The sequence below is a fragment of the Entelurus aequoreus genome, linkage group LG09 (genome assembly GCF_033978785.1).
Source record: "Entelurus aequoreus isolate RoL-2023_Sb linkage group LG09, RoL_Eaeq_v1.1, whole genome shotgun sequence".
Taxonomy (NCBI): Eukaryota; Metazoa; Chordata; class Actinopteri; order Syngnathiformes; family Syngnathidae; genus Entelurus; species Entelurus aequoreus.
This window is the reverse complement of record NC_084739.1, coordinates 4,797,475-4,819,277: the sequence shown is the minus strand read 5'-3', so window position 1 is coordinate 4,819,277 and position 21,803 is coordinate 4,797,475. Positions and strand designations below refer to the sequence as shown.

The 21,803-nt window shown below is 38.4% G+C and overlaps 1 protein-coding gene across 2 annotated transcripts in view; it reads left to right on the top strand.

Moving 5' to 3' along the window:
* Nucleotides 1–20,612, top strand: part of LOC133657077 (dystonin-like) — a 220,070-nt gene extending 199,458 nt beyond the window's left edge. The window contains exons 78-94 of one of the 2 annotated variants that reach the window (XM_062057994.1): nt 106–276; nt 1,611–1,766; nt 3,236–3,442; nt 5,190–5,309; nt 5,964–6,133; nt 7,345–7,504; nt 8,253–8,576; nt 12,948–13,091; nt 13,201–13,389; nt 14,231–14,360; nt 14,547–14,710; nt 15,987–16,149; nt 16,223–16,377; nt 17,626–17,700; nt 17,854–17,871; nt 18,485–18,601; nt 20,375–20,612. In XM_062057994.1, coding sequence (XP_061913978.1) covers nt 106–276; nt 1,611–1,766; nt 3,236–3,442; nt 5,190–5,309; nt 5,964–6,133; nt 7,345–7,504; nt 8,253–8,576; nt 12,948–13,091; nt 13,201–13,389; nt 14,231–14,360; nt 14,547–14,710; nt 15,987–16,149; nt 16,223–16,377; nt 17,626–17,700; nt 17,854–17,871; nt 18,485–18,601; nt 20,375–20,593 — 2,682 coding nt within the window. In that variant the 3' untranslated portion in view covers nt 20,594–20,612. The remainder of the gene's footprint in view (nt 1–105; nt 277–1,610; nt 1,767–3,235; nt 3,443–5,189; nt 5,310–5,963; nt 6,134–7,344; nt 7,505–8,252; nt 8,577–12,947; nt 13,092–13,200; nt 13,390–14,230; nt 14,361–14,546; nt 14,711–15,986; nt 16,150–16,222; nt 16,378–17,625; nt 17,701–17,853; nt 17,872–18,484; nt 18,602–20,374) is intronic. The other variant, XM_062057995.1, reaches the window with a different exon arrangement.
* Nucleotides 20,613–21,803: the final 1,191 nt, after the last annotated feature.

Here is a 21,803-nt window from a genome sequence, read left to right as displayed (position 1 = left end):
AATTAAGATTACTTATCAAAGTAGAAACCTTCTGTTTAAATGTTTGTAGGAACATTCCCAAACACGAATATATATTTTTAACTGTTGCCCCATGTCACCTCGCAGGAGTTGTGTTCTGCCTTCGAGGTAAAGGAGGAGCTGTACCAGGAGCTGTTGGCCAAAGGTCAACAGCTGCTCACCCTGACCCCTGAGGGTCCTGACAGCAATGCAGAGCAGGACCTCGCCAACCTGAAGGACAAGTGGGAAGCAGCAGAGGCCAAAGTTGCTGAAAAGAAGGTATGGATCTCTCACTGTGTTCTTTTTTATACACACAAATGAATGACAAAACATTTTTCGCATCAATTGTAATGTTCTAAAGGGAAAATAAATAGAGTGGCAAAATAATACATAAAGCAGACTGGCATATATAGCATGAAATAAGGGTAATAATTAATAAAATTATGCAATCAAAGAAAAACAGGTTTTGGAGATACAATATGGAATGTTTTCAAATTTTAGTCATGATAGCAAATGAATATACTGTATAAATATTTAGCATTTGTATGTTGTTAAATAACAATACATTGTCTAGGGATGTCAATCTTACAACAACTCATGATTCGACTTATTAGATTCTAAATCGATCCTCGATTCAAACTGATTTGTACAATACTTTATTTGGTATACAAATTATGATAAAATATTTTCAAAACAGGTTACCAAAGCTCTTCCTGGCTGCTGACGTATACGTGCAGAGAGTTAGTCTGAAAATGGGCAAAAAAAAAAACATTTTAAAAAATCGATTTCTCAAAATTGTGAATCAATTTAGAATCACAATAAATAAGAATTATGAATCGGATGTAAAACACGTTTTTTGCAGCACCCCTGATATTTTCATATTATTTTATGGCAATAGTATTACCTCATTGTTTATATGATTACTACCTTTTTCTATATTATTTTTTAAATATTATTCAGCTGCTGAGTGTGTGAAATTACCATGTGTTCATTAAGAAACTGGAACATGCTTTATACAGTAACTATTTTGATAACAATAATTAGAGGATGAACAATTATTGCTCTTCTTATTTTTGACATTATCATTATAAAAATGACCAATAAAAGAATTAAACATGTTTTTTTTGCATATTCTTCCTTTTTTGCTGAAAATATACGGATAGATAAACCCTACCCTTTAATAAGTGTCTCTCTCTCTAGCTCGCGACAAATATGGCCTGGCCTCTCTCTGAAACGCTCTGCTTCCTCTTTGCTTTGGTCCCGTTCCCAGAATCACATTGCCTGCTGCAGCCTAACAAAGCGTTCTAATAATATAATAAAGAACTGACAACTTTTAGCACTCCTTCTGACACATGAGGGAGATGCAGCATAAAAAAACATCAGGTTGGTAATGTCGTTAGTAGAGCCAAGTGGTCCAACAGATGTTTTTCCCCTCATCTAATTAAAAATCCATCAGTCAGAATCGGCCTCACCATTGGCCCCTACAGAGATATTAACGTCCTCGTTAGACAGAGCTTGCATTTGCCATGAGGGTCCATGTCTATGTTGAATGAAAGGATGCTGGTTTATTTCACAGCAGGTATGTGGACCATGACTATGTTTTATGTCCACAGGTGAAACTGGAGGAGGCCTTGACGATGGCAACCGATTTCCACAACTCTCTGCAGGATTTCATCAACTGGCTGACCCAGGCAGAGCAGACGCTCAACATGGTGACGCCCGCCTCGCTCATTCTGGAAACCATCCTGTTTCAAATTGATGAACATAAGGTAGTGAATACATTTAATTAAATGCAGTTAGAACTATTTTGTGTGTGTTGTTGCTGAGTGCTATTGTATAAATCAGGGGTCCCCAACATTTTTCCACCTGGGACCGGTTTAATGTATGCATTATTTTCACGGATCGGCTTTCTACATGGGGCAGATAAAAACAGCAAAAGAATTTGCCTTTGGCTACAATCTGAAAGTTAAGTCGGAGAAAATGCGGTAGGTTATACATTAACTAGATGAGGCAATTCCTGAAGGAATTGCATGGGAATGCTCCAATGTTGACAGAATGAAGTATGAATGTAAGAATAGTTTGAATGTTGGAATGTTTTGAATGTTGAAGCATTTGAATTTCCAGGAATGCCGGAATTTGGTTTGGAACTTGGGAAATACTTAGTTTGAATGTCCAGGATGAGTGGAATATGTTGAAGGTGGAATGGTTTGAATAGGTTGAAAAATTTTGGAATTGTGGAAGTGTGAAAAATGGATAATTCATTTGGATTGGAGAAAATGTCCCAAAAAACTGAGAATTCTTGGAAACCCGGGAATTTTTGTTTACAGTTTTTGCAAGGGAACACACAATTCTTGAACAGGCTGAATATTTTGGAGTTGGAACGGTTTGAGTGGGAGTTGTGGAACTTTGAAAAATGTCCCATTCTTTTTAATGGGAATTTCATTGAAATGTGGGGATTTCGGGAAAAGAGGGAATTTTTTGGAAAATGCAAAAAAATTTGAATGTTCTGAATGAGTTGAAATGGTTGGTGTTGTAATTTTTCAAATCGGTCGTGAATAGTTGAAGTAGTAACATTTTTAATTGAGAAATGGTACTAAGGAATTCCTGGAATTTCGGAAAAAAACAGGAATTTTTCCCGTTAAAAAAACAACTTAGTTTTTTGCCCTGATTAAGAGGTATGTTTTGACGGTGGAAGGGTTGAAATGGGTTGAAAAATGTGGAAGGAGTAGTCGCCAGAAAAAAGGGTCAAAAAAGGTTAGAAAAAAATGGAATTTTGAACTTGAAAAAAATATAGTTTCAATGTCCAGGATGTCTGGAATATGTTGAAGGTAGAATGGTTTGAATCGGTTGAAAAATTTGGAAATGGTGGAAGTTTGAATAATGGCCAATTAATTTTGAACGAGAAAAATGTCCCGGAAAACCTGGAATTCTGGGAAATCTGGGAATTTGTCAAGGGAAAACCCGCGATTGGAATGGTTTGAATCGGATGAAAAAAGTGGAAGGTAGAGCACGCCAAAATCTGGAGAAGAAAAAGAAGAAGAAGCTGAATAAAAAATAAATGAATTTTGGTGTAGAAAACCATATTAATTGTGTGAATACTTTGGAGCATTCACAGAATTAATGTTGCTGTGCGTCACGGACCGGCGCCGGTCCCCGGTGGTTGGGGACTACTGGTATAAATGATCATTTCCCTAATTCACCTACTAATAGAGTCTTGTCTCTTGTCTCACGTCTTCAGATGTTTGTGACTGAGGTCAACTCCCACAGGGATCACATCATCGAGCTGGACAAGTCAGGCACTCATTTGAAGTATTTCAGCCAGAAACAGGATGTGGTTCTGATTAAGAACCTGCTGCTCAGCGTGCAAGGCCGCTGGGAGAAGCTGGTGCAGCGCTCTGTGGAGCGAGGGCGTGTGCTCGACGACGCCAGGAAGAGAGCCAAACAGGTACTTGCAGTCATTCCAGGTCACATGGGTGTGTGTTCATGTTTGTTATGGACACACATGATTGTGGTGGATTTTACTGATAATTAGTTCAATGGGATTTGTTTATACCTGTCATATTTTTATATCAACATACGGGACATTTCCTGTGAAAATAAGGGACTTTTATCGGCTTTTTATTATAAATGAGGGAGCAAATTTATTGTTGTACTAATACTAAAACAAATAATGACAAGAAAGTGTGGATCAGGAAGAAATTCTATATTTTCAGATACCAATTTTACCAAAAAATATTCCTCAAAACACCACCTGTGGTAAAAAAAAATTGTTGTAATTATATTTTATATGCAGTACTGCAGTACCTCAATTTACAAGCTTAATTTGTTCTGTGACGGAGTTCTGAACTCAAAACACTAAAATCAACATTTCCCAGTGAAATGAATTAACATAAATTGTATCTGTGCTTGCTCCCCCCCCAAAAAACAGCACCAGTTTTTTGGGGGGGCATGTAACATGCTTTTTTAAAAACTAGTTTTTACTGCTAGCTATTGTTACCATATCTGAGTTATTGTGTAGCAATATGGGGTAATAAGTACAAATGTGCGCTCCATTCACTAACGGTGTTACAAAAATGATCAGTAGAATAATACATAATGTTGGATACAGAGACCATACAAACACTTTATTTATCAAATCCAAAATATTACAATTCAATGATTTGGTGCATTTGGAAACAGCTAAAATTATTCGCAAAGCAAACTATAACCTGCTACCCAAGAAAGTACATCAATTAAGAAAAGAGAAAAAATATAACTTTAGAGAAAAAATAAAAATACAATTTGAAACACTTTTATGTACGTACAAAACTTATAGCATATCAGTATGTGGAACTAAATTATAGAATGGATTAAGCAAATAACAATGTACTAATATGATCCAGTTTAAGAGGCTATTCAAACTGCAAGTGTTTACAAAGTACAAGGAAGAAGAAATTTGATAAACATCTTGATCTTTATTTAAATTAGTTATTAGTCTCATATATGAATTGTGGTATTTATAATGCATTGATTTAAACTGTGTTACAATTTGAGAATAAGGAATGAATACATGTATTGGAAGTTGTTATGAAGTCGAAAGGGGTAGGATTAAATAAGCTTTGCTTCGTCCCAACTCCTTTTTAGACATGTTGTAATGACAAATGAAAATGTGTACTATGTGATGTAACATGCTGACATTGTATACATGTTTGAAATAAACAAAAACAGATAAGATATATTGTATACAAACAATACAATAGAACGTACTACGAACAAATACAGTAGTTTTATGAATTAATGTAATAATAATGTACAGTATCTACCGTGGAGAGTGGATTTTATCTCCTTCCAGCTGCTTCTCCATCCAACACAACATCAGCAGCTTTTCCATATTTTCATTGAAAAATGCCCACCGTTTAGTTAATACTTTGATGTCTCTGATGTCACTTTCTTCCTTCCCATGCTTGGAAAAACAACGTTATGTCCATCTCTAGCTAATCTAGCTGAACCCAGATGTTTTGGTTGGATCTTACGGGATTCTCTGTGACAAGTGTCACCAGTGTCTGTAATATTTGAGAGCTATTTCAGTTTTCATTCTTTGTGCTCGAAAGGCTGAACTGGTCATTTTGTTAAACTGGTCCTTTTGTACTCTCTTTACGGACTTTCCAAGAAGTGTGGTGCTAACTGTGCTCTTCTTCTTTGTCCTTCATCAGTTCCATGACAACTGGAATAAACTGGTGGAATGGTTGGACGAATGTGAGAAGACGCTGGACTCTGAGGTGGAAATCGCCAACGAACCAGACAAAATCAAGAAACAGCTGTCGCAACACAAGGTAAGCAGTAACGCTGTTAGTCTTTTATTGGTATAGAAAAAAACAACAATATTCAGACATGTAAATAATGACGCAGCTGTTTAACAAACCAAAATTGTGTGTGCTTTGACTCAGAATGAATGAATGAACAACCCCCACAAAAAAAAGCCTATTCCGATGAATTACAGTATAGTGCATACATTAGTCATGCTTTTGATTGCATCGCAGGCTACCTAATCCTCTCTGCAGTTGTATGAGGGCAGATTGTGTTAATCCTGTCATAATACCGGGATAGAGCAAATGTATTTGGGCTGGCCATGCTTTGGGATACTTTTAATCTCTTTGGAGCTGTGACTCTTGAGTTTTGACCCATTTTGTGTTTCCCATGCAGAATGCCATGTTCCTTATCACAACACACACAACACACACACACACACACACACACACACACACACACACACACACACACACACACACACACACACACACACACACACACACAGATTAAGATACTGTAGGTTTTGAGATGCAGTTTGTATTAAGAAGAAAATCTTCTCCGGAGCCCCGCTTTAACCCAAAGCAAGTATAGTTAGTTAGCAGGCTAGGTAGATATCAATAAAATAGAAAAATACCTCAAATTGTTCTCTTTCTCAGTATTGATTTTCTCATTTACAGGAGTTCCAGAAGGCTTTGGGCAGTAAGCACTCAGTGTATGACACCACCACACGAACCGGTCGAGCACTCAAGGACAAAACCTCGCTTCAGGATGATAATCAGAAACTGGACGACATGCTGAGCGAGCTGAGAGACAAATGGGACACTGTTTGTGGCAAGTCCATAGAGAGGTAAGGATCAGGTTTCTCTTCTTTCACTTCTCATTCATTTATTGGTGCACCTCTTCCATTTGTAGTAGGGTTGTCCTGATACCAATATTTTGATACTGGTGCCAAAATGTAATTCGATACTTTGGTGACCACAAAAGATTTCCCTATTGGCTTCATTTTAACAAAAAATATTACAATACGTTAAACATGTGTTTCTTATTACACTCAAATAATAATTGTAGAAGAATCAAATAAAAATTAAAAGGCATTAAACACGTTGGGCCTTTCTTATTGCACTCAAAAACAATTGACAATTTTACCTATTACTAAAGCCTATCATAAGCTCTAGAATTAGGTTAGAAGAAAAAAGAAACTTTGATTGACATTGTATTAAATGCTTCATGATTTATGGTTGCCACTTCTGGTCTGTGCTTTCAGACAAATAAAACTATTAGTATATACTAAAAACAATACTATGGCTAAGTCTACAAAGATAACACATCTAGCAGGTAAGACACAAATTGTTAAAAATAAGACACCAATTGTAGGAATGTGTTACAAAATTCAGTCATTTTACTTGCATTAGTTTACACTACGTGGGCGGTTTTGACGACGCAAATAATTGGCAACAAGCTAACCAAATGTGTGCGCTTCTGTCTACGTATTTATAAGTGCACAACAGGGGAGGTCAACTACTTTAGCTGTTGCTCTTTAAACTACTTGTGCAGGTCTAAATGCTTGTTATTTAAATGCTTACCTCAGTTGGAAGCAAAAATGTTAATACAATGTTAATGCAAAGCATGTTTTAAAGCAGAGCTTGCAGCGCTTGCAGTGCTTCCATGTTTAAAGCTTCACATTTATCGTTCGTTTTGAAGGCCAATTACCTCCATATTGCCCTTCATGCACTTTCTTTATTAACCAGAAGAATTGCTGTTTTTGCCATTCTTCCTCTTCACACTGTTTCTGCTTGTATGCGCTTTGTGTATGCGTGTTGACACACTCAACATGTGCCTCGGCTCTGTACCGTACGTCACCGCCACGCGTCAGCATTCAGGTGAAAAAAATGTACCGCTATTTTTCAAAGGCTGTATAGTATTGTTTTTAATTAATTAGTACTGCAGTACTTTATTAGTACCGGTATACCGTACAACCCTAACTTGTAGTTTCAGTTTCAGCTCCGATTTATTGCACAACCCGGTGTAGTGTTGATAATAAGGTGCATGTTCCTGCAGGCAAAATAAGCTGGAAGAGGCGCTACTGTTCTCCGGCCAGTTCACAGATGCCCTGCAGGCTCTCATTGACTGGCTGTACAGAGTGGAGCCTCAGCTGGCTGAGGACCAGCCGGTTCACGGTGACATCGACCTGATTCTGAACCTGATAGACACCCACAAGGTCTGAATTTCTGCTCAATTATGTCTGTTTTTTATTAATTTTCCATCTCAAAACGTGAATTTTCATGTATCACACTCGGAAAACGAAGGAAACTTAAGCCGTAATGTAGGAGGCGGACCAGTAAACGGGCTTGGTATTGTAATTTGGTTGCATTGAAGGTCTATGTCAGGGGTGTCCAGAGTGTGACCCGGAGCCTATTTGCGGCTCGCAGCTTCTTTTTTTTTTAATATTCAAAAAGAGTTTAATAGTACTGTACATTTTTATTTTTGTTTTTAAACATAAAAAGTGGAATAAAAGAGAAAGCAAGTGTAGTGTAACAAGAAAAAGTACAAATGTTGACGCCAAAGTTAAACCATTTTTTCTTTAAAAAAAAAAATCCATATATTTATCTGTTCTTACCTTTGATCTTTCAGTCTGCTGCCCTCAGTGGAAAACGTTTGGTCACCCCTTGTCAAAGTGTTTTATTCATCCTGGTTGTGTGAAAAACAGATGCCTTTATGTTCCAATAGCACTTTGTCAAGAACAAAAGCATCACAACAAATGGCTTTTTGTTGCACCAGCACAGACTCCATTGAAAAACAAGTTGTATGTGTGCCTTTATGTAACAGGAAAGCCAAATGTGTGTGTCTAAGGGTTGGTTAGTTGGGTGCAAACATTATATAGGAAAATAACATGATCAAATTTCTCAAATTTTGTTTGCTTGTCCACATTTTAACCGTGTCTCACCATCACCGATGATCCTCCGCAGGGTTTCCAGAAGGAGCTGGGAAAGAGGACCGTGAGCGTCCAGGCCCTCAAACGCTCGGCACGGGATCTGATCGACAGCAGTCACGATGATTCCTCCTGGATCAAAGCCCAGATGCAAGAGCTGAGCACCCGCTGGGAGACGGTGTGTAACCTCTCGGTGTCCAAGCAGGCACGTCTGGAGCAGGCCCTGTGCCAGGCTGAGGAGTTTCACTCCACGGTTCACATCCTGCTGGAGTGGTTGGCTGAAGCTGAGCAGAGTTTGCGTTTCCATGGCAGCCTGCCCGATGATGAGGATGCGCTGCGTGCATTGATTGACCAGCACAAGGCAAGCCATTCTGATTTATTTCACTTAAAGGTGACACAATAGGCAATTTCTCTTTTTTTTATTGTGCAAGCAAGACCAGTCAACTGTTGACCCCGGCGGCCAACAGTATGAGAATGACACCATATCGGCCCCCCCGTTCAGTTTGTGCAATAAAAAGTGTTGCAGCAAATTTGTAAAAATATTATAGAGTGCTCCGACATGAACCACTGTTAACACATTGGCAGGTCCATGCATTGACATTTTAACCTTGCTTGCAAACAGAACACTGTGGCCAAACTGGTGATTTACATACTGTAACGGAGGTATTCCTTCAGGAACCCCTTTAAGTCCTCTTTTTTTTGGAAGTTAAACACTTTTTTCATAATGTGATTTAGGGCTGGACCAAAACTGATATCCCAGTATTTTTAGGCCAAATGGTGATATAGAATATATACCGGTCTATTAAACAAATTGTGCAAAGTGCTTATGGTTGCCTAAGTATTTTGTGGCTTTATAACCAATGTTGAGAGTACCCTGTGGATAGGTTGATTGGCAACACTAAAATTGGCCCTAGTGTGTGAATGTGAGTGTGAATGTTGTCTGTCTATCTGTGTTGGCCCTGCGATGAGGTGGCGACTTGTCCAGGGTGTACCCCGTCTTCCGCCCGATTGTAGCTGAGATAGGCTCCAGAGCCCCCCGCGACCCCTAAGGGAATAAGCGGTAGAAAATGAATGGATGGATGGTAGTAACGTAACGTGTTGCTTATTATTATAAAGTAATTAGTTAGCTGTTACTATGTCAAGGACATTTTCGTTAATTTTGTTAATTAACTTTAGGTTTATAGCCTCACGCTTGTGCGCAGGGATAGATGGAGCCTGTACCACTGACTTTTCCGTTTGAAACTACTCGTGCGCTACCTAAGAGAGGCACTTTCAAGCCGAGGAGTAGCTAAACAGACACATCGAGCAGGCAGCAGAGAGGAGCTATCGCTAGCTGCTGTGCTAAGTCGCTAAAATAACTGAACAACATAAACAGATGAGATTAGTGATAACGTTGCTACAAAGAGCAAATTGGTATATGTGTAAATAAAGCTGTAGTCACTCACCAAAAGCCAAATGCCTTGGATCACTCGGGAGTCGAGAAGTCGGCACAGGAGCCGCCATATTATTTTGAAAAGTTTGTTGTGTTGCGTCGTTGTGCATCAGACATACTTAGTAAACACGCAAGGGGCGGGGTTGAGCCAAAGAGAATGCCTTGTGTTTCACCCATCCGGCGCACAGAAGAGAAAACGGCCGTAACAAAGGCACATTAAAAGGTAACGGTGTGGTGGTATTGACACTATTTCTAAAATATATCGGTATTAACTGTAATACCGGTATACCGCCCAGCACTATTGTGATTTATGTAACTAAGGTGTTGCTGTAGCTTGTTTACTTCAGATGCAGTCAGTAGTTATTTGTTCAACTTCTTTAATTATACCGGTGGTGTTCCTCAAGGATCCATTTTAGGTTCTCTCTTTTTCATCATTTGGGCTATTCAACTTGTGGCCTGAGAGGTTAGTTTAAAAAAAACTTGGGAGGAACTGAGATTTTTGCAGCAGATTCCTAAAAGAGTGTTGTCATAGAGACGATCTTTGACTAGCTTTTTTGCAGAAGGTTCTTAAAAACAGCAGAGTGCTGTACGTCCACTGTAACGCTGGTTCTCTGGAATATAAGTAATAAGACTAATAGTGAATGGAGACGTCCTTAGCTATTGGAATGTGCCCCCCAAAACATTTTAGTTGAATATCCCTGGCCGATAGGGTCTAGAAAAGCCCTATTCAACTTGTCCGCTAAAGCTTTTCATTCGGCCCGCCGAACATCAACCAAACAGGCTTGATGAAACCATTAAAACTCGACTTACCATGAATTGATTAACGTGAACCCCGACTTAAACAAGTTGAAAAACTTATTCGGGTGTTACCATTTAGTGGTCAATTGTACGGAATATGTACTGTACTGTGCAATCTACTAATAAAAGTTTCAATCAATCAAAAAGTTTATTATGTATGCAGTACTCCTGCCACCCCACAGGGGGCAACAGCGAGGCATATGTGTCACAGTGAAGCAGCACTGGGGTGAGTAGGAGAAAACCACTCATTCAACAATGGAATTTTTTTTTAAATAAATTGTAAAAATCTGACTTTTAACAACGACTGGACAACAAAGTATAAATGTTCCACCCAGAGCAAGTGCTCGAGTCATTATTTTCTGGCGGACCTTTTAAGCGACGGACACCTTGTTCGGTTGTTCCAGACAAGCAGCAACAATGGTAGAAATCCCAGCGTGTCAGCTTCATCATGAAACTTGGTCAAACATTTGCAAGTAGAAATAATTAGTGCATAAATATATTTAGTTTGTTTTGTATTGAAATTGCTGACTCTCTGATATATTTTGTTTTTGTGGTTATGTTGTTTTTTGTCTGAGAGTAACAATCATCCATCCCATCCATTTAACCTAGTTTAATACATATAGTGCTAAATTTGACCAGTAGAGGGTGACAATGCTAATAATAATAAGTCCCTTATAATGTTTGGTGTGTGAATGTTGTGTAATTTCTCTATGTGTAAACATGTGTACCGTATTTTTCGGACTATAAGTCGCTCCGGAGTATAAGTCGCTCCGGAGTATAAGTCGCACCGGCCGAAAATGCATAATAAAGAAGGAAAAAAACATAAATAAGTCGCACTGGAGTATAAGTCGCATTTTTTGTGGAAATGTATTTGATAAAACCCAACACCAAGAATAGACATTTGAAAGACAATTTAAAATAAATAAAGAATAGTGAACAACAGGCTGAATAAGTGTACGTTATATGACGCATAAATAACCAACTGAGAACGTGCCTGGTATGTTAACGTAACATATTATGGTAAGAGTCATTCAAATAACTATATCATATAGAACATGCTATACGTTTACCAAACAATCTGTCACTCCTAATCGCTAAATCCCATGAAATCTTATACGTCTAGTCTCTTACGTGAATGAGCTAAATAATATTATTTGATATTTTACGGTAATGTGTCAATAATTTAATACATAAGTCGCTCCTGAGTATAAGTCGCACCCCCGGCCAAATTATGAAAAAAACTGCGACTTATAGTCCGAAAAATACGGTAGTTGTGTGAATATATTAACACTAAACCTTCTATTTTATTTATGTAAAATACACAATGGACTTTATTCATGTAAAATACACAATGGACGTTGTACTTTTGTTATGTTTATTTTAGGGCTGCAACAACTAATCGATTAAAATCGATTATTAAAATAGTTGCCGATTAATTTAGTCATCGATTCGTTGGATCTATGCTATGCGCATGCGCAGAGTTTTTTATTTATTTTTTTTAAATTAAATTTTTATTTTTTATTTTTTATTTTTTAATAAACCTTTATTTATAAACTGCAACATTTACAAACAGCTGAGAAACACTAATCAAAATAAGTATGGTGCCAGTATGTTGTTTTTTTCCCAATAAAATACTGGATAGGATAGAAATGTAGTTTGTCTCTTTTATCTGAATATTAATCGATTAATCGAAGTAATAATCGACATATTAATCGATTATCAAATTAACCGTTAGTTGCAGCCCGAGTTTATTTTATGTTTGTATTTTCAGTCTTAAAAACCTAAATGAAGCAAGAAGTGTCAAAAAATAAAACCAAGGAAGGAAAATAATTCAAAAGAAGGAACATCAATCCTCAACTAAAACTACAGCTTCTTTTTCTTCATACTGTTAACTAGCTGCACACGCTGCACACGCTGCAAACAAGTAGCGAGGGCAGAATAATGAATTTATTGACAGTGCAGTGTGAACGCTGATGTGTTTACTTTGCAAATAAGTAAACGCTGTCTCAAAGAAATATAACTTGCGAAGTCACTTTCTGACGAAACATCCACATTTCGATGTTCGGCCCCTGAGCTCTTGGGCTGTTGAAACTGCAGCCCTCTTCATGATGTAGTTGAATAGCCCTGGTCGAGTCCCAACAGGCAGGGGTGCCGAAAAGGGGGGGGTAAAGGAGACGGATTCTAGGGGCCCATGATGGAGGGGGGCCCAGAGAGGCCCCTAATGATGATGAAATTATAATACAGGGGGCCCTGTAAAGATTCTTTTCATGGGGCCCAAAATCCCTAGCGGCGCCCCTGCCAACAGGAATGGCAAACAATTCACTGTTTTGTCCTTTTGTACCTAAGAGGTGATATAATGACATATGACAGTCTGTGCATCCAACAGCTCTGCTTAGCTTTTGGATTTTCTATGGCAGTAGTTCTCTTGTATGCTGTTATATGTGTGCAATAATTAAAATGACGTATGTTGCATATTTCAAGTGGTGTCTGTTTTCATTGAAGGAGTTCATGAAGAACCTGGAGGACAAGCGAGCGGCTCTGAATAAAGCCACCGGTATGGGCGAGGCTATTCTGAACATCTGCCATCCTGACTCCATCACAACCATCAAACACTGGAACACAATCATTAAAGCCCGGTTTGAAGAGGTAAATGCTGGTCTATAATGATGTCCTATACAAAGAATTGTCTTCATTTGATGACGTGTTTGATGTTAGAGGGATTCTGAGTCATTACCTCCATTCTTTTTTATCCCAGGTGCAAGCCTGGGCCAGGCAGCACCAGCAGCGACTGGCTGCAGCTTTAAGTGAGTTGTTAGCCACTCAGGATCTGCTGGAGAATCTGCTGACTTGGCTGCAGTGGGCTGAGTCCAACCTGAGTGACAAAGACAAGGAAACCCTGCCACAGGAGATCCAAGAAATCAAAAGCCTTATAGCAGAACACCAAGTAAGGGAAACCTTCCGTTTATTACGTTTGTAGTTAGCATTTTCATATTAAGAGCTTAAAGACGAACTGCACTTTTTTGGTATTTTGCCCATCTTTTACAATCTTTATGTAAGACAAGAACACACGTCTTTTCTTTTTTTTGCGCTCTAAATCATGAAAACCGATGTTATAAGCGAAATAGATCGTATCCCCATTACCTGCATTGGTAGCAGCCTGTCACTAGCATTTTTTTTAAATATTTGTTTTACTATTTAGAATGCACACAAAAAAAATATGTGCATAGGGATTGTATATTATATGCAAAATGCCCTGCCAAAAATGCAGCTAAACACATGTTTTTACTTGACTAAAGCCCCGCCCACAATGTCATGGTAGTCCTGCTAGCTAGCATATCAAACAACAATTACCGTAGTGACCCACATATAAATTTATGTTTTTCCACAAAAAATTAAGTCAAAGGCAAGTTGTCTTATTTGTTTAGTTGAGACATAGTCATGTATATATGTAAACTAATATGTGGTGCCAAAGTGATTCACAGCTTTTCTACCTGTCACTCCCACACAACAGTGACCTTGATATATGAGGCCTAAAATGCTTGGCAAGTTAGCAGTGGAGGAGTTATGATGCTAATTTTACGTAAATAGTAACCAAATAAGAAAGGATATGGATACTGATATTTAAAATGTGATTGGAGCAAAAAGTCGTTGATTTTGTTTTGAAAATAATTTTCCAAATGTGTCTTGAAAAAAAGGTCTTATATAGTATGTCAATTTGTAAAAAAAAAAAAAAAAAATGTTAAACCTAACTTAACTATAAACATTCTTGTTGCGTTGCCCTGCAGGCCTTCATGGAGGAAATGACCAGGAAGCAACCAGATGTAGACAAGATCACAAAAACACACAAGAGGAAGGCTGCTGTGGAACCTCAAATCCACTCTCAGATCCCCGTGCTGGACAAAGGAAGATCTGGAAGTATGTAGCCCACAATTAAACCTTACGAAGCAAAATCCTGAGCCATCTGGCAAGTGATGAGTCACTACTGAGTGACTCAACATCCTCACTGTGTCCACTTCGGCACCTGGAGTGATGTCATTTCTGACTTATTATAAAACATTTCCTGCACACTTAAGAGGTTTTTTTTGTCTTTGTCTCCTCCAGGAAAACGTTCTCCAACACAAACCATGTATGCGTCAGCGACACAAGCTCCAGTCGAAACCAAAAACCCACGGGTGAACCTGCTGGTCAGTAAGTGGCAGCACGTGTGGCTGCTGGCTCTGGACAGGAGGAGGAAACTCAACGATGCTTTGGACAGATTGGAGGAGGTAACCATGGTCAATGTCATGCTTTAGCTCAGAGGTCTTAAACGTGGTCCGCGACCCCAATGGGGCCCACATAGGCACTGCAAAGGGGTGGAGAAATGTTTGCTTGATTAGACTTTTTTAATGTATATATTTTTATATTCTCCCCACAATTTTGAACATTGATCCAACACACTGTCGTGTAGTTTAGAATTGGCATGGCCACCCTACTCACTCTACCTTGCAAGTTTAAAACAAAAACATGAATGAAATATTTTATTATTATCTTCATGTTAGCATTTAAGACAGCTCACGATTACCGGCGCAAGCTGGCAACTAGGAATAGGCGAGATAGTTGTCGGCTAGCGATTAACGCACTCGTTGCCAGCTAACTATTAGCGGGACTACTGTGTACCGTATTATTTAAATACCTTAGTATTGCACAATTACAAGGAACCTTTAGGACCAGTTTAATTTAAAGCACAATTCTATACGAAATGTAAGTAGGGAATCCTCGCTCGATCTCTCCATCAGTTTAGGCCTGGAAAAAGTTGAAGACCCCTGCTTTAGACGGCAGGTGCCAAACTCATAGCCGGAGGACAGATCTGGCCTGTGAAAGCCTGTAAAATAATATACATCAATGTAGTACATATTCTTTTATTACTAAAAGTATTTGCTCTCTCTATTTTGACAGAAAAAAATACATGTACTGCATGCAATTGCGTATCTTCCGAACTTGAATATTATCTAATAATTCAACCAATTATATATTATTTTACATTTCAAAAATTAATATTTGCTTGACCCTATCCATCAATTTGTACACTGTAAAAATTACTTGACGGTAAAATATTTTTTAGATTTTAAGGTAAAATTCTGGTGACTAATTTTTACCGTCAACTTAACGCTGTTTTTTTACAGAATATTAAAGTAAATGGAAAAACTGTTCCACTGTTTTTTGAGTTAGCATTTTTTTGCACTGTGAAAAAACATGTTACTGTTTTCCATTTACTGTAATATACTGTAAAAACAAAAACTGCAGATTTTATAGTAAAAAACTAGAAGCTCACTTGCCAAAATGTTACTGTAAAAACATATTGTTTTTCCATTTACATGAATATGTTGCAAAAACCCCTGTGCTGTAAAAAACATCTATTAGCCGATTTTTTTACAATATAAATTAAAACATTTTAATATTCAAATGCATAGAAAATGTTGTTATAATATCATAAGGCGAATCCTTATACGTGCAAAATTTATTGTGGCCAAATGTTCTCACACATTTCTTCTTTCTGTCCAGCTGAAAGAGTTTGCCAACTTTGACTTCGACGTGTGGCGGAAGCGCTACATGCGCTGGATGAACCACAAAAAATCTCGCGTCATGGACTTCTTCCGGCGCATCGACAAAGATCAGGACGGCAAAGTGACGAGACAGGAATTCATCGAGGGCATCCTCTCCTCCAGTAAGTTTACTCGCTGAACAAACTCAATCCAGCTGAATTCTGTTTTTAACACGGGAGTGTGACCGCTCCTCAGAGTTCCCAACCAGTCGATTGGAGATGAGCGCTGTGGCGGACATTTTTGACCGGGACGGTGACGGCTATATCGACTACTACGAGTTTGTGGCAGCTCTTCATCCCAACAAGGAGGCCTACAAACCTCTGACAGATGCAGACAAGATTGAAGATGAGGTATCAACTACTTTCCTGCTTTAATTCTATATGAATGGATGATACAAAAATTATATTCCCTTGTCATTTCTCATTGACTTCTGTTGTAATGCAGATTTCATGCAAACTATGCGTTTCCTTGGCAACGGAGCTGCCTCAAACAACAGTAAAAGGACAATGACAGCTGGCAGGAACGGAAACACTGAATTACTCTTGGACAAGTACTTTAAAAAAATAGAAAACATGTTTATGTGTACATATTTCACAGTTCGATCCCTATCAAAGTAAATATTTAGTATAGGGCAGCAGCTATTAATTATTTTAGAACAGTGATCCCTCATTTATTGCTGTTAATAGATTCCAGACATGACTGCGATGAATACATTTCCGCAAAGCAGGAATTATTCATTATACATCAAATATGATATTTACAGCATAAAAACTGTTTACTACCTTTTAAATACTTTAAGAGAGCCTGTTATACATGAAATAACACCCTCGAGTCACCTTTACACTCTTTTTAATCCAATATAGTAATGCTGCTGGAGGCTGAGCCAATCAGTGGCCACAATACTGAACAGCGTGCTTTGATTGGTTTGGTCTCATCTAGTGGCAAATACTACTGTAGTATTAATATTTTCAGTTCATTTAACCATTTGTATGCTTGAAATGCTTAATTTAGGACAACAATGTTGTAGACCTTGCTTTGAAAAAAAATCAGCGCTGTGGTGAAGTGATGAACGACTGTCAATATTTAGTATAGGGCTGCAGCTATCAATTATTGTTTACATTACATTTTATAGCCTCAACACATATTTTAAGGATCATTTTTTAAATAAACAAATATGTTTCTGCTTGCCATAACCTTTCTTCCTTTTTTTCCTAATACATAAATGCAATTCATCAATATTGAAATTGCATCTTTTGCATGTGTGCATTCATATAAGTAACACAAAAAAAAACACTTTCCGCTGTTCGCTGCCACACACATCACGACACCCACACACTATTGCTCTCATGCAGTACAGAAAATAAAGTTCCGGGCACTCCATGTTATCAATCTTTATTAGTTACATTAATATAAGCAACAATGAACAAGTAAAACCAAATGAATTGTTGTAGCCCTAATATTGTACATATTGGAAAGAAAGTTTTTTCGCCACAGTGCCCTCTGCTGGAGATGGACACTGCCTCACTTGCCTACAATGCATTGTGTTCCACCTCAAAGAACCTTCTTAAATGAATATTTTTTTGTGTTTTTTTTTGTAGGTGACACGCCAAGTGGCCAAATGCAAATGCCCCAAACGCTTCCAAGTGGAGCAAATTGGTGCCAACAAGTACAGGGTGAGCAAAACTACACAAACATACATATAACATACAATAATTATAGAAGACATTTAACGTTCATCGGAAGTTTTTGAAGGTCGGATTGGGAGCGTTGATTATAATGTCTAATGTTAACATGCATTTTTTTGTGATTGTTCTCCACACCATCAGTTTTACCTTGGAAACCAGGTACATATGAATGTCCTCTTCCTTCTCTCTGCTTATATTCTATTAAGAAATGGCTTTTTTAATATATGCATTTCTAATTAACATTCTGTTCAGTTCTTTGGCTGATGGTTGCATACTGGAACTCAGAAGTATGGAAAATACATGTGGTGGTTGTAGTCAATCCACCATTCATAGTACTGTTATCTATTCCAGCTCAAAAATAATCAATTATTCAATGATTAAAGGCAGAAAATTGCTAATAAAGTAGCGTAGTCCACTTTTGAGTTTCAGTTATTGTAATATTAATATGCTAAAAAACATTTCAGCCCACATTTCCAGTGGGTTTTCACGTGCTGGCCACTATGGACAACACTAGTGTTTGTGTGCTTGCTATGGGCGCTTCAATATCATGGGAATGTTTTATCTCAACATTGGCTGACGCTTTGTTCTTTTTTATTTAATTTGGCCTCCCAAGTTTATTTAAAACCAAAAAACAAAAAACAAATGCATGTTTAATGTGCTCTTTTTCATGCCAGGTCACATTATTGGGAGATGATTATGATGGGATAGTGGAGCAGTGTGGCTTTGTGTTCATGTCTCACCCAACAATGAATTGAATTAATTCTTTTGACAGTTTGGTCTGGTTCACTGCTTACATGACTCCGTAGTCGCCGATGAGACAATAGCAAACAGGGAAAATCAAAATCTAAGCCCTCACCTGCACGTTGCAGTTGTGGAAAGCTGTATTCTGGTAAATGGTTATTTTTAAAGTGTTTCTTGTTGTTTTCCTCCAGATTCATGACTCAATCTCCATCACTGTTAATCACAAAAATCACCAGTTGCATTCAGTCATATTGATCATACAGACTGCAAGATTATCCCTGTTCAGATAAGATATGGTAGCGTCAGGCACACTCAGCGCAGAGGGTCATCAGTGTTTGCTTATGTGTTCCACTGTGATGGATTTAGACACTTTAGAGGTAGTTTGAACCATTCCTCATGTGTGTCATTTTGGTGCTATAGCTCTGCATCATCCGTGTCAATGCATCTTGGATTGCCCTGCAGTAGTAGAGCGTGCAACAGTGTGCTGGATTGCAGGAGGTGTTGCTGTCTGTGTGTCCGCGTATGATCGTGATCTGGACAGAAAGCATGCAGCTGTGATCGTCCTGTGTCAATCATGTTCTAACAACCATGGTCACGTCCAACTGGTCCGTCATACATCACAGCTGCTTTACTTGAGGGCAGGGCTTTTCAAAGTGTGGCTGTTTGAGCTTGAGAAAAAGAAGAATTTTTTTTTTTTTCAAACCTGCTAAGCTATCTTCAGTTATGTTTAACTCTTGAGACCAATATAGAGGGCCAATCAAAACATTTTGACTGTTTTACATGGGGCCCAGAATTCCTGGTTGAGCCCTTACAAATGTAACTCCATTTTTCTCTATTAGGTCCCAAAATGGTATTTCTCATTTGAGTATCAAATAAAAACACTTTTGAACCAACAATAGATGTTTTTTTAGATTATAATTATTATTACTTTTATGTTTCTGTTTTTTGTCAGAAGAGCCCTTAAATATTTTCAATGAGGAAAACAAAAAATGTGTCCTATTTTTCAAAAGTGAGGTGTAAAAAATTTGTACAAATTAAAAAAAAAATGCATTAAAAGTTTTGGAGCAATAAAAGAGAAAAAATAGAAAAAATCTAAACATTTTCAACAACTTAAAATGAATTTAAAACTATAACAATCAAAAACAGAATCTACACCAGGTGTGTCCATAGAAGGTTATGTACATATTTAATTTATTTAAATGTTTATTTTACATATTTCATTCTTTACAGACCATTTCTAATTACTATTGTATACATGGTAATTTCATAATTAACAATAACATATAATAATAATTATTATTATAACAATAATGATAACCGTCAATAAAACATGTTGTTATCCTGTGGCATAATCTACTGTACATGTAGGTATCTTTAAAAATTGTGTTCACAATATTTACTTAAATAGCATCAGCATTATATTATTTGTTCCACACTTTGAAAACTCTTGGTCTAGTAGTGACAGCATGGCAGCTAAGAAAAGCAAACGCTAACATTACGGCTCCCTCATGTGGCTTAAGATGGTCCCTGCATGCACAGTCAACCTGTATTTGCTCAAACATGGACCGTAATAATGCTGTAATTATACAGTTAGTAACACTGGCCCCAAAAATCAGTTGGACTGACCTCTGAGTTGTGTCTTTGAGAATGAAAACTTGATGTCGGTGTGGCTCTTTTGTGTCAGACCTTTGCAACACACAAACGAAATGAGACTTAAAATTAATAACAAATCACTCATTCTAAAACTGTGCATGTTTAAAGATCCTAATTCAAATTGAATATTGATTCTCCAACTCAGTCTGGTTTCCAGTGTTGCTCAGGTTAAAGGCTGCAGTGTTGAAGCACTCCCAAATTCACACCTCTTTGTCCTCTTTTTTTTCCACCCACACCCTTCCCCCTCTCCTCCGCGTCCACGCTCTAGTTCGGAGACTCTCAGCAGCTTCGCCTGGTGCGCATCCTACGCAGCACTGTGATGGTGCGAGTGGGCGGCGGCTGGATGGCTTTGGATGAGTTCCTGGTGAAGAACGACCCTTGTCGAGGTGAGGTGGAAAGTTCACAATGTCAGGGCTGCGTGAAAAGTGTTTACAGGCAGACACACACCCTCTATCTCAGTGCTTCTCAAACTTTTTTCACCAAATAGCACCTCAAAAAACACTTGGCTCTCCAAGTACCACCATTACGATACAGTAACACAGTAGGCCTGAATATTCATTAAAAACAAGGCAGAGGGTTTATTTAAAGTATATTTAAAGGCCTACTGAAATGATTTTTTTTATTTAAACGGGGATAGCAGATCCATTCTATGTGTCATACTTGATCATTTCGCGGTATTGCCATATTTTTGCTGAAAGGATTTAGTATAGAACAACGACGATAAAGTTCGCAACTTTTGGTCTCTGATAAAAAAAAGCCTTGCCCCTACCGGAAGTAGCGTGACGACACCGGAGGAAGGACTGCTAACATTTTCCTATTGTTTACACCAGCAGCGAGAGAGATTCGGACAGAGAAAGCGACAATTACCCCATTAATTTGAGCGAGGATGAAAGATTCGTGGATGAGGAACGTGAAAGTGAAGGACTAGCGTGCAGTGCAGAACGTATCTTTTTTCGCTCTGACCGTAACTTAGGTACAAGGGCTCATTGGATTCCACACTCTCCTTTTTCTATTGTGGATCACGGATTTGTATATTAAACCACCTCGGATACTATATCCTCTTGAAAATGAGAGTCGAGAACGCAAAATGGACATTCACAGTGACTTTTATCCCCACGACAATACATCGGTGAAGCACTTTAGCTACTGAGCTAACGTGATAGCATCGGGCTTAACTGCATATAGAAACAAAACAAATAAGTCCCTGACTGGAAGGATAGACAGAAGATCAACAATACTACCAAACTCTGGACATGTAACTACACGGTTAATGCTTTCCAGCTTGGCGAAGCTTAGCAATGCTGTTGCTAACGACGCCATTGAAGCTAACTTAGCTACGGAACCTCGACAGAGCTATGCTAAAAACATTAGCTCTGCAACTACGTCAGCTCTCATCTGCTCATCACGACCCGTGCTCACCTGCGTTCCAGCCATCGACGGTACGACGAAGGACTTCACCCGATCACGATGCGGTCGGCGGCCCTGAGACGGAGGAAGTCAAGGTGAGGTCGGTGGCTAGCGCGTCTGCTATCCATCTCAAAGTCCTCCTGGTTGTGTTGCTGTAGTCCGCCGCTAATTAACCGATCCCACCTACAACTTTCTTCTTTGCAGTCTTCATTGTTCATTAAACAAATTGCAAAAGATTCACCAACACAGATGTCCAGAATACTGTGGAATTTTGAGATGAAAACAGAGCT